This window comes from Crassostrea angulata, chromosome 4 (genome assembly GCF_025612915.1).
Source record: "Crassostrea angulata isolate pt1a10 chromosome 4, ASM2561291v2, whole genome shotgun sequence".
NCBI lineage: Eukaryota > Metazoa > Mollusca > Bivalvia > Ostreida > Ostreidae > Magallana > Magallana angulata.
In genome coordinates this window covers 11,718,420-11,732,503 of record NC_069114.1, presented here as the reverse complement: position 1 = coordinate 11,732,503, position 14,084 = coordinate 11,718,420, and the positions used below count along the sequence as shown (strand labels likewise).

At 34.7% G+C, this 14,084-nt stretch overlaps 1 protein-coding gene and 1 pseudogene across 2 annotated transcripts; both read left to right on the top strand.

Moving 5' to 3' along the window:
* Positions 1-3,482: 3,482 nt before the first annotated feature.
* LOC128180934 (uncharacterized) lies at positions 3,483-6,436 on the top strand (annotated as a pseudogene).
* Positions 6,437-11,172: 4,736 nt separating this feature from the next.
* LOC128181082 (uncharacterized) lies at positions 11,173-13,548 on the top strand. Of its 2 annotated transcripts, none has more exons than XM_052849347.1 (2): positions 11,173-11,268; positions 11,484-13,548. In XM_052849347.1, exon 2 carries the CDS (start codon positions 11,509-11,511, stop codon positions 13,165-13,167), a length of 1,659 nt encoding a protein of 552 aa, XP_052705307.1. In that variant the 5' UTR covers positions 11,173-11,268; positions 11,484-11,508; the 3' UTR covers positions 13,168-13,548. The 2 variants fall into 2 exon arrangements, with proteins under 2 accessions (XP_052705307.1, XP_052705306.1); XM_052849346.1 differs by having other exon boundaries at positions 11,175-11,268; positions 11,472-13,548.
* The last annotated feature ends 536 nt before the right edge of the window (positions 13,549-14,084 follow it).

Here is a 14,084-nt window from a genome sequence, read left to right as displayed (position 1 = left end):
TAATATCACGTTTTGTCCGTAGAATTCAATGTAAAATCCATGGAGCAATTCAATTGACAATAGTCAACTTTGTTTTCAAATTCCTTTAGTTTATTATTGTTTTTGATAACACCTTCAAAATGATATTATGATTAAGAATATTGAACCATGTATTCATTAGGTACAAAATGTGATCGTTGTACATTGATTATCTTAATAATCTCATGGAAGTAAGTTCTCAAAATCATGGACTTCACTGGTAAATTGATTTTTATAATCGAATCGTTATTTATCGTAGTTTGTAATTTTAAGAAAAATAGTTAAATAGTTGATAGTTAAAGGTTATCTGCTATATAATGATTCTTTTTAGTAGTGCGTCTATTTTTTCAATTGCACTATCGGTTCACAAACTTTAAAAGTCGCTTTCCATTTACCTTTTGTCGATATTAATATTCAATTTGTATAAGGGAAAACCTTAACGGATGAAATTCATAAGTTTCCACATGTTTACTTTGTGTTTGTTAAGAAAGAAACTTTAACTTACCGTTCTGATTGTTTACATTTCATAAGATAGCATTACTCTTGACAGTTGACACGTGCAACCGTATACAAAATATTTTGGAATTTTACGAAAAAAATCGACATAAAGGTATAAGAAGGACAGGTTACATATACATACATTAAAAGCAATGCAGTTTAAAAACACCGAGTTTACAATGATTTAGAAATTTGGAATATATACTTAAAATATAAGAGACCTTAGATTATGGCTGAAAAATAAATGTATAACAATAATGGGTTCTAATATAAGACCACATAAATGGAGCAATGAAATAACAAGTAATGAAACCAATTATTGCTTAGTCCATTTCGGCCTCCCCCTACACCAGCAAAACAATATAAGTGTGCACCATCCGTTACGCATGTGTCCCATGTCCTACATGTACTATTTAACGTGAACTCTCCGCTTCATATCATGTTCTTCCTTCTATCTTAGACCCCAATCCACGACACATTCTTATTACATAGCATCACAGACGTAATTACAGTTTGTAACTATACAAGCTTTTGCATTATAGCAAAGGAAAAGGTGTTGTTATTGGGTTTTTTTTTTAAATTTTAATACATACATGACATTAGCTTCTTTATTTCATGTAGTAAAGTAACAAGTGAATGTAAGTATGAGGGACCATTTCTGAATCTAATATCAACCTTTTAAAAAAATAATACACCGTTTTATCTACTCGGCTTTTGCTTGGTTATGTTACCCTTTTAAATAGGTAAATCAACTAATACAATAAGTGTACCGACTATACAAAATTATGATAACAGCAATTTTATTTAGTTTATGTAATTTCTTGATTGAAAGTCTACTTCAACAATTTCAAATGGTATATAGATATCACTATTTGAGCACCAACGGATAGAACAATATCTCCAAATTAAATAAATCTGAGGTATTATATTCCTATCATGGAGTGAAATTTGAGTAACTGTTATCTTTTCATAAATATACCTTTCCCTTTGTACAAGACAATAATTCACTTCAGTTATAATTGCTTAATTACTTATTAACTCTTACACCTCGCCTTTGATTTAATTGACTCACTCATATTGAAGTTTTACTCTATGACATATGTCACTCGTGCTTAAGTGCTAATTTCTATTGTTTTCAATTCTTATTTATATTGTGTTATACACCATTGTCGAGAGAGAGGAATTAGGTTTCGGATTGTTCGGGAGTAGTTTTTGGATTCCCAGAAATCACCCATACCGACCTAAAGTTCAAATAAAGTGCTTTTTACCATCTAAAGCATTTTAGTTTTATTGTCGCCGGATATATAGAAACACCTTAATTTTCCCCGGTGATAGTTTGGTGGATATATCCTAAGGGTATTTTACCCTGGACTGCTACATATACTTTGTAGCAGTTAGATCCTGTGTACCAGCAACCGAGCGAATTTTCCAAAAGCATCAACAAACGCCGATAATACAACCCAAGAGCAGATGATTCAAACGCCTTTTACGACCACATACCAACGTCGCTGCTTTTCGAGTTTTGGACATCCCAGGACTTGCACGGACATACTCTACGCCTGGATTCCATCCAGCATGTAACAAGAGCGGGATGACGTCATCCTGCGAACACTTGTTCTCGTTCTGTGTGTTTCGTGTGTGGATTTCTTTGCCATTATGCTAATATGTTCTTTTAAGCGACCGATTTATTGCATTCGAATCCTAAGAAAATTTTCCTGGTGTGGCGACCGACGACAAAGGTTCGTTTTAAATATGGTCCAGCCCAGAATGCCGTGTTGCAGTTGTGGATTTCCGCAATGTAGAACACATTTTGCGTATTCCGGCCAAGACCTAAGCAAACGACGCTGAGATTCAGACCGCACATTCCCTACAAATCATTCCGATGATTTTTAGACGAGGACGTCTCATTTTTCGAAGCGCGAGGGAATTATCATGGAGTGAAATTTGAGTAACTGTTATCTTTTCATAAATATACCTTTCCCTTTGTACAAGACAATAATTCACTTCAGTTATAATTGCTTAATTACTTATTTACTCTTACACCTCGCCTTTGATTTAATTGACTCACTCATATTGAAGTTTTACTCTATGACATATGTCACTCGTGCTTAAGTGCTAATTTCTATTGTTTTCAATTCTTATTTATATTGTGTTATACACCATTGTCGAGAGAGAGGAATTAGGTTTCGGATTGTTCGGGTGTAGTTTTTGGATTCCCAGAAATCACCCATACCGACCTAAAGTTCAAATAAAGTGTTTTTTACCATCTAAAGCATTTTAGTTTTATTGTCGCCGGATATATAGAAACACCTTAATTTTCCTCGGTGATATTCCATTCAATTCAAGTACTGATGTTTATGATAAAACAAAATAGCATTGGGCTGAAATACAACGGAAGGGAGTCTTCAATTAATCTGATAAGGAGTGTCGGCACAAACGAAAATACTTCTATGATTATGAAGAAAATATGTTCGGTGTGGAGCTATTTCAGAAACACTTTTCCTTTCATAATTGTCCTTAAAAATAGCTTATTTATTTATTTCTTTTATAATTATTATTTTGTTGTATATTTGATACTTTTAAGTGTATACCCTTGACTTTCAACTTTATTTAAGATAAGACCGCAGTACTTTAGTCAAAGGAGTATGTCATGTATCATGAAAGCTGACGGGACTTTTTATCCATTCCATGCATTTTTACTTCAATAATTTCTTATTCAGCTTACCATCTGCTTTTTTAGTGTCATTTTTTGACATTTGAAATTGTTCAAAGTCAAATACGATTTTTAAACAATTACTTATAAGTATTGTTTACAAGCGAAAAAATTAAATAACAAGTCTTTGCTTAGAGTTACAGTTCTTACTGATAGGACAATGATAAAGTGATAACATGCACCAGTACTAAATCATTTCTATTTTAACGAATCAATAAGGTGACCTAGATTTTTGGTTATTTAAATGCCGCCGTATGTTTGCTTTTTTACAAGGACAAGTTTGTTCCTGACATTTAAATCAAACAAATTATCTTGAATAGGTAGGACATTTACCAAACTTTGTATCAATAAAGCCCGTTCCATATATGTCCCTGAATCGTGAGAAGTTTTGGAGTTAATGGACGAATATTCAAGAAGTAAGATCTGTTTCAAATTCCTTTTCACTTATTGTGTATAGATTATCTCGATTTAACTTTTCATATTGTGAAATTTTACAAGTATTATTACATGACATAAATTGAATCTCATCTTAGGTTCTTATCTATTTTTCCACAAAGTAAGGCTAATTAATAAGTGTATATTAACTTTTATTTAGGAAAAAACCTACAGCAAGCTAATGTGGAGGTTTCCTAACCATGAATCGTCCATGCAGCGCCCCAGATGTTGTACAATGTTCCATGTGTCAAACGTCCGTCGCCCCAATGTACTGTGAAGTTTGTATTACACATCTGTGTAAAGAATGCGAAGAAGCACATTTATCTGATTCGTCCAAGGTTCATAAAGTTGTGTCCTTTAAACAACACTGGCGCTCTCTGGACTACCCTAATTGTAGAAAACATCCAACAAAACAATGTGATCTCCTCTGTGAACAGTGTGGCATTCATATCTGCATAAAGTGTATTTCCACCGGAAAACATTTAGGACATAAACTAGTTGATATTTACCAAGTTTTTGAAAGCAAAAAACAGTTGTTACAAAAAGATTTGCAAGAAATAGAAAATTCTCTTTATCCTACACACAAACAAATTGCATCCAACATTCTAGTTCAGAAAACTGATCTAAAGAAAAACTCTCAGAAACTTACAACAACCATCAACAAACAAGGAGAAATCTGGCACAGAGAAATAGACACAATTGTCAGAAACCTAAAATTTGATGTGGGAGAAATAGAATTCAAACATCTGGTCATCCTAAGTAAGCTGGAAGATGAAATTAGGAGCACCATTTCTAAGATCACACAGACCATTGATAAACTGAAGAAGTTACTGAACTCCAAAGATGTATGCCTTGTCTCTGAGTACAAATCCACGAATGCTGAATTCAGAAGATTGCCTCCTAAACTCAAAGTGTCCTTACCAAACTTTAGGCCTCAAGAAATCCACAAAGATCAGCTGATTGAACAATTTGGTTATCTGTCAGCATCATCTTTAACAACTGAGGAACAAGACTACAGCGTGACGAACAAGGGAGTGGAATCTCCTTCACAAGACCGGTCACTGATGGATGTACCCAAGGTCATCACAGCTATAGACACAGGATATGAATATATATACGGTGTGACCTGTCTGAACGATACAGAAGTATGGACGCGTGGTAATAACAACATAATGAAACTTTACAACCTGAAGGGAAAACTTATGAAGTCAATCCAAACCAAGTCAGGAAACATGCCAGAGGACATTAAAGTAACTAAAAATGGGGATCTGGTATATACTGATTTCGGTTATAGAACTGTAAATGTAGTGAAAAATTCACAGATACAGACAGTGATCACACTACAGGAGTGGGGACCTCTCAGTGTCTGTAGTACTTCTTCAGGTGACCTCCTGATTGTTATGGACAGTGATAATCATAAACAAACAAAAGTTGTACGTTACTCTGGTTCCACAGAGAAACAAAGTATTCAGTTCAGTGACGAAGGACAACCTCTCTATTCATCTGATGGATTTAAATACATCACAGAGAACAGGAACCTAGATATCTGTGTGTCAGACAATAGTGCCCATGCAGTAGTGGTGGTCAACCAGGCCGGGAAACTCCGGTTTACCTACACTGGTCCTTGTTATACTACCGAAGAACCATTTGATCCACGCAGCATCACAACAGACAGCCAGAGTCGGATTTTGATAGCAGATTATTACAACCACTGTATCCACATCCTGGATCTGGACGGTCAGTTCCTCCGCTACATTAAAAATTGTGATACACAGCTTCCGTGGGGTTTATGTGTTGACATCAGAGGCAATCTCTCTGTGTGTGTATGTTGCAAAGGTGAAGTTAAGAAAATTCAATATCACTTGTAAATCACGTAGCTGCAAAAATTATAAGCAAAGTGAAATAAGTGTAAATCACAAACTGCATGTAAAACCAAACTGTTTACATAGCCTCTAAGTATTATTTGTTACATGGTGTGAATACTTTTCCTATTAATTATGGTTTATACGTGGTAGTGAAATTCCATATAGGGGGAAGTAATAATGAAAAATAATGAATGATAATAAAACGTTTTATATAAAAAAAAGTTACAATTTTAATTTCGGCTCAAAATATGACGTAATGATACTCAACAATTGATACCATAATGTTAAAAAGAGGGAGTTTTGTGTACTGAATGTGTATACATGTATAATACACGCGTACATTGTCTCCGCGTGACTGCTGTTAGGTTAAAATGTCCTTACAAACCAGCAGGAGACAAGATGTATAATAAATAGGGAAATATGTGCCCCTGGGTTTTTTTTCTACCTTTTTGTCTTCGCTGTTCAGCGGGTACTATAATATTAGGCAAATTCCAATCACTCATATCATCTTTTTTTGCACAAATGTGTAACGAAGAATTCAAGGCAGGGCAAAAGTGTTTGCATTTTTAGAAGAGCAAAAAAAATTATACTGGTTAAAAATTACCGCGAATACAGTATATGTATGTATCAGATGAAAATGACATCTTGAGAGTTTTATTTTAACTAAGCATGCATATTGGATATAAGCAAATTTTCAGGCAGTAAAAATTTGCTTATGTATTTAAACATGGCATGTTAAAAGCGCATGCATGTTTCAATAGTATTTACATGCAATTACAAATAAAATGCACGTTAAAATATTCGACTGTATTTACATGTATGTATTTAAAGATATATAAAACAATATGACTGTATGTAATGGTTTTTATTCTTTCATACATGGAAAAAATATTTTATTTATATAAAATCAAGCTACATACGACTGGTTTTTGGGGGTTTTTTGGGGTAAGATGAATAGAAAATTAAACAAATTAATGATTAATATATCGGGCATACGCAGTTCAGGTTAAATGAACAGGTGCTTGAAGACAGGGCCGACCCCCCTCCCCTCCATCCCCCACCCCCAGGTATCTAGACGCCCGAGACTTTACTCATTTTTTCTTTAAATTATCCTTTTATGACATATTTATCATCTAATGTATACATTCATTGCAAAAATTACTTAAAACAATCATTTTGAAAAAACAATCATACCCCCTCTATATATAATACAACAAGGTTGTTGAAATCGTCTGCCAGCCGACAGGCGATGCCGATGATGTGCTATCAAACTACATCTACCGGTAAAAATGCTGACCTCATGTCGTAGCCCGATAATTCCCATCACTGAATATCTGTATGTCATGCCCATGTAAATAAATTTATTGGGTAAATTGGGTCACTTTTCACCGACAAGTTGCAAGTTTTTGAACCGAGCTATCCAATTATAGTCTGTCCCAAGATATTTTTGCCACATATTTTCTTAAATTATTCAATATTTATAAATACCTCTTGGTTCAGACGATGTTCATTCAATAGTATGAAAAAATCCCAAGATTTCCCCTTTGAAACGCCCCCTCTAACTTGTCGGGTATCAGTACACGGCTAAAAATAAAAAGTCTACGAGGTTTTTCCATTGCCAAGGAGATGAAGACGCCCGGATGATAACGTTGAAAAATTGCGCGAGAGGTCCCGAGTATTTCCGAATGGAGAAAAGATGTCAACATTCCCCATTATAAATCTCCTTAGGAAACCTGTGAATTTTTACGAGGGAAAAATGATAATGTGTGAATGAAGTTATCTTGGGAATTTTCCCTTCCATCGATTTTAATTGCACTTCAGTCACAGGTATGTGTATTTTTTTATTAAAAATCGTTCAAATATGCAGCAAAAATAACTTGGGACAGACTATAAGTATTTTAATTTTGATAAAACAGTAACTAATATAAGTAAGTAAGTTACCATAGTAACTCGAAACTCTCTGATATTTTTCCATACAGAACTGTTTTCGGCATATATATTTTGTTGTGATTTTGTTATTAAAAGTCAATTTCATCAATTCAAATTGAAGAGAGTAATCACATTTAATAAAAAAAACAAAATGTGATATCACCTATCCAAAGAAAAACATCTGAGATAAATAAATCTGAAATAATGCCGTATCCCCACAGAGTGCAGGGATGGATTGTACATGCCATCACACTATTGGATAGCACCTGGAGACGATTCCTCTAAGGTGTCTATGTTATCAGCCTAGGACACCTGCATCTGAACAATGGAGTTTTACTATGGAAATGATTTCAATGAATACATATTCTTGGAGGAGGAGTGTTGGAAGAAAGAAAATAGATGTCTGCATCCATCATCAATTCAATGTCTAAAGGTTAATACTGCCTTGCATATAACAGTTTTCCTTTTATAAAATAAAGTATATTTGCGTCTTAAAACTGAAGTAATTGAATCGGTATGTAGTTGTATCTTCTAACTTGTAACTGGGAGCGATTGTCGTGCGCAAGAATTTTTACCGCTTGGATATGTATGAACTTTTCGTACAGCAGATAGAGAGCCTCAATTTGCATCTCGCTCCTGACTTTGTTAGCCCAGTCCCGTGCTAATAGTTAGGTATAGTCCGGTACAGCCATAACCAGTTATATAGAATCTGATCCTTGAAACTTTACCGCTTAGATATGTGTGAAACTACCAAGGCTCCGTTTTCAGTTTCCAATGCTACCAGTTCGGTAAAGTCCATTCTCTTCCGCATTTTATTCCAAATATTTGTTGTTTTTTCCACAGGTGAAGAAGTTAAAATAAAGGATTTTTGTATTGCAGTTATTCATTTCGTTAAGTTATTTCCTTTAGACAACTACTTATTTATACACACGAGTAGAATTTTTAAGGATCTTAAAATGATGTATTTCTAAATTGAATAACTTTTTCTTCTGGTTTTTGTCATGATTCACAGAAATGTCCTTTAGCTGCATGTATCACATCTACCATTGCATGTACTTTACATTACAGTTTATTCACACCAATGCTTTTCTACATAAAACCTAGTATCATACTACAAATTTCATTGAAAATGTGACTTACTTCCCGATTTGTTCTCAATTACATGTATGGTTTCTTCTGTTATCCAGCTGCGTAGGATTAGACGACAGTGGTACTTATAAAGCTGCACAAGCTGACGAAAAGACCTCACCCATATGATGCATGTCCTTGTTGAGTTGAGTAAAATCCACATTTACCTGCTTACCACTCACTCATTGTTTTGTAGTTGTCTTTGGGTCTTTTGGTCCATCTAAAACATTGGCGTTTTCTTGATTTTTTTTTTCTTCTCTGTGCCTTAATATTTCAAGAAGTCAATGTTGTTAAAGGCTGATAGGACTCTGATACTATTATCCTAATAAATGATTGTTTGAAAGCTACATACTTTGCTTAATTTCCTAGTTTTTATTAAAAATTTGTAGTTTTTTTTCTCTTTTTATTCATCAAAAAGTTATTGTTCCTTGTGATTATATGCTAATTAAAAATGCGGTTATGATTTATATTCAATACAGGTATGAATTAAAATCCACTCATTAATATAGACGTCGATATCAATATAGTAAATATACATGTACATAGAAATCATTTAGTTACATAATCAATATAGGATTATGATCACTCATTTTAACAGGCATATATAGCTGTCCATTTAAAGAAGATGAACACAATACTTCTTAAAATGACCACGACTATCGAGTCCTCTTAAGTTTATTAATATTTATTAATACGTAGTTTTGTATGCCCCTGATTAATTAAAATGAAGTTACATTTTAATGTACAATTATGATTTTTTTTTTCCACATTTGAATAAAACATATACTGTGTACAGGAAAATATTCGCCCCAGTGTTATTTTTGCCCCTTTCGACCTCGTCATCAGGCGAATTTCTCCAATGTCTCAAATTTAATTATCTCTCCGTAATCAACAAAGTGTCTGGGCGAATTCAAGACGCGGCGAAACTGTCTGCATGTGTTGAAGGGCGAAAATTACACAGAAAAAAAACCAGTATACAGTAGTGATTATTAAACTTATATCTATAGAGGGTCAAAGGTTTGATAGATTATTACTCCTTGGTACATCAATATGTGCAGTAGAATGTTATCATTTAAATTGTCATAGAATTCATGACACTTAAGTCCGAGGGCTCGAATTAAACATTGATACACCGTCACGTGTTGATGAAAGTCTGAAAATTAAAAAAAAAGTGGTGTTATTAAGGAAAGTGAAAATTTTCAGAACAGGAATAAGATTACCAAACCCTTGGATGTTTACATCAGAACATTGTAATAAGAAATGAATAGTTAGAAGTTATGCATTTGACTTCATTGACTGAAATTGATTTACAAAATTATTGTTCCAATATAAGAGCAAAACAGTGTTCTCTAAAGGTGTTTAAATGAAGAATGGGATGAGGGAATATTGTGTGGAAGAGTATAGTTCAAAGAAGACGTTCACAATAATACAATGTTTTCAACAAAACCGTTAGCTCATGCTAGCAATTCAAGAAATGTACAGTGTATCATACTTTTATCACGTGTCTCATTAATGCCGTACTGTTCTTGGTCTATTATAGAGTTATTATATAAATAGTGCCTGTTTGGGAGGGTAACAGTTGAAATTGACACCCCGAGAAAACCATTGTCAACCGACGCGAAGCGGAGGTTGACAATGGTTTTCGAGGGGTGTCAATTTCAACTGTTATCCTCCCAAACAGGCACTATTTATTTTGTTATACTGAATGTCTTTTTTAAAATTTTTAAGAAAATTTTACTGCTTTTATATAGGAATAACGTGAATTCTACAGCGAACCGTACGCGCATAATTTTCGCGCATGTTATATTTTTTAATGTTACCCGTTGCCAAGTGCGTTACTAACGCTGAGGGTAATAGTAAATATTATCAACTGCGTCTTAACCAATCAGATTTCAGTATTTAACATGAAAGTATAACAAACAATATTATTCAATCTTATTCAATCATTTATGCATATATATTTTAAACTGATTTTACAACATTGATTTAGATACATTTACATGATCCACAAATACATTTGAATTTGCCAATATAGCTTTTAGAACTATTTTAACAAGGCCTTGGACTTTCAGTAGGACGTAACTATAATTATATATCTTGCGTCAAAACAAGTTGAAAATGACGCTGGTTTCAAGTAAAATATGCACCGATTGCATAGTTTTAGCTCAAAAGCCAGACAAATTTTGTTGATTTCGAAAAGAGCAAGGGCTGAGTGGCCAGCAATGAAAGAGACAGGCCTACGTCACCTTGCTGTTTGACACCAACTACCCAAAGTCCAAGCTCTTGTTAAAATGGTTCTAGTGCATGGTCATGTATTTATTTCATATTTACGTTTTTAATTATATATTTAAATATTTAAAGCTACAGGTCATACTAATAAAAAATAATAAAGTCTATACCTAACGTAACCTATTTGAGAGAGAGAGAGAGAGAGAGAGAGAGAGAGAGAGAGAGAGAGAGAGAGAATATGTCATTTCAATGACGCTAGGTAGGTGACCTATTTTTTCACTGTTTATAAAATCCTGCATTTTATCTGACTATGTCAAAATACAAGTTTGTACCCGACATTTAAATCAATTACGTGATCTCTTGCACAGGTAGCAGGACCAGGAACAATAAACACCTGAAACCCGCCATGTTGTAGGATGGTAAATTCTTGGAATTTTTTGAGGAATAAAATGTGTAAGTTCTGCTTCACTTTATACTTTTTTCATAGGATAACTCCAATAAACTTTTTGTAATCAATTGACATGAAATAAACTTGATTATGTATATGGTCAATTATAAATATAATTATTCGTGATATAAAATTCATCAAATTTTAAGCTTTATTTATCTAGCTTTGATAAGACAATCTTAATAAATACATGTAATTTATTTCTCAGATTAATACCCAGCTATAGGTGAAGAGTATCCTCAAACATGGACCCTAGGAACAGCGCCAAGGATGTTGTATGCTGCACCCTGTGTCAGGACTCTGTGGCCCCCATGTACTGTGAAGTTTGTCATATACATCTGTGTAAAGACTGTGTAGAGACACATTTATCTGATTCCTCCATTGTTCATAAAGTAGTGTCACTTAAACAATACTTATCCACTCTGAGTTATCGTAAGTGTAGGAAACACCCCACCAAACAATGTGAACTCCACTGTGAAAATTGTGACATTCCTATCTGTGTACAGTGTATTTCTGGAGAACATTTAGGACATAAACCAGTTGACATATCTAAAATCTTTGAGAACAAAAATGAAGTTTTACAGAGAGAGTTACAAGAATTAGAGAAATCCTTTTATCCTAAATACAAAGAGATTGCATCCAACATCCCAGTGCAGAAAGCTGAACTGAGTAAAAACTCCCAGAATTTGACAACAGCAATTGACAAACAAGGAGAAGTCTGGCACAGAGAAATAGACACCATTATCACAAACCTGAAATCTAACGTGGAGGAAATGGAATCCAAACACCTGGTCTTCCTCAATAAACAGGAAGATGAAATCACACACACCATTTCGGAAATCACACAGACCATTGCTGAACTGAAAAAGTTACTGAACTCCAAAGATGTCTGCCTTGTCTCTGAGTACAAATCCAAGATTGCTGAATTCAGAAAATTGCCTCCTAAACTCAAAGTGTTATTACCAAGCTTCAGGCCTCAGGAAATCCACACGTCAGATCAGCTGATTAAACAGTTTGGTTCTCTGTCAGCATTATCTTTTACAGCAGAGAAACAAGACTACAGCATGCCGCCCCAGGGAGCCGAGTCCTCTCCCCCAGACTGGTCACTGATGGATGTACCCCAGCTCATCACAGCTATAGACACAGGGCATAAATATCTATATGGTGTGACGTGTCAGAATAATGCAGAGATCTGGACACATGGTCTTGACAAAGAGATGAAACTCTACAACCTGCGGGGGAAACGAGTGAGGTCCATCCAAACCAAGTCAGGGAACAGGCCACAGGACATAGCAGTGACAAGGAGTGGGGATCTAGTTTATACTGATGACAATGATAGAACTGTGAACATAGTGAAGAATACACAGATACAGACAGTGATCAGACTACAGGGGTATATACCTCACGGTGTCTGTAGTACCTCCTCTGATGATCTCCTGGTTGTCATGAAGAATGGTGATAAACAAACAAAAGTTGTGCGTTACTCTGGCTCCACAGAGAAACAAAGTATTCAGCACGATGACAAAGGAAAACCTCTCTATTCATCTGGTGGAGACATCAGGGAGAACAGGAACCTAGATATCTGTGTGTTAGATGGTGGAGCCCATGCAGTAGTGGTGGTCAATCAGGCCGGGAAACTCCGGTTTACCTACACTGGTCCTCCCTTTACTACCAAGGAATCATTTAATCCATATGGCATCACAACAGACAGCCAGGGTCGGATCCTGACATCAGACTATAACAACGACTGTATCCACATCCTGCATCAGGACGGACAGTTCCTCCACTACATTGACAGCTGTCAATTAGACGGTCCATGGGGTTTATGTGTGGACACCAGAGACAACCTCTTTGTGGCTGAGCATAGCACAAATAAAGTGAAGAAAATCCAATATACCATGTAAATCAATTAACTCTATGAGTTACATGTAAACAAAGTGTACAAAGGAAGTATTGTGTACTGTGTGTAAATATAATTATAATTTCTATACAAACTGTTCATATTACACCTCTTCGTGGGGATTATAAGAAATGAAAACACATTAATTGTGTTATTGAATTTTGTTTCTCATGAAAACTGACTGACCATGTATGTTGAATGAAAACAGACTGTCAGACAAATGAAGACAATTGATAACATGTCATTCAAATATCCATGTTTGAATAATTTATCATGTACATACAAATGATTAATTAAAACTGTGTTTATATATTTCAAAATATGTAATTAAAACTATTGTGTACAGTATTGACCATTACCTGCATGGAAAGCAAATCTGTTTATGTTTATGAAAAAAATGCATGTGAGGGCTTTTTTTATTGTTTTATTAAATAAAGATGTATGTAAGGCCAAACAAAATAATATTTAATTTCTCTGAGGCGTCGCTCAAAATGCTGCTGCAATGTTGATAAGGAAAATAACTTATTTAAAATATAAAAATTATAGAGTTATTTCCCTCTACAGATCATACAAAAGATGCCTGCTCTGTTGCATCTTATTTTCATTAGACTAAACATTTGGGGTTTTTTCGGGGGCCAAAGTAACTTTATCCATTGTTTGTTTACAATTTGAATTCATTACGGAACAGGCCTTCGCCACAGTTAAAATGCCTCCCATACACCAGTAATGTAGCAGAAAATTCTAGAATAGCTCCAAAACGATTTTGGAGAAGTAGCAATTCCTTTAAAATAATGGAGTTAGGCCACAAAGGGACTGAGGCCCATTACTTATAAAGAGGAGTGGTGCAGGTTTATTAACCCTTGCTTGCTTTGAATGACCAAAAGCGTCGAAATTGCAGATTTTTAATATGGAAGGCACTGT

Excerpts from the sequence above, each read along its gene's own strand:
- LOC128181082 (XM_052849347.1), top strand. The coding sequence starts at position 11,509 with ATGGACCCTAGGAACAGCGCCAAGGATGTTGTATGCTGCACCCTGTGT.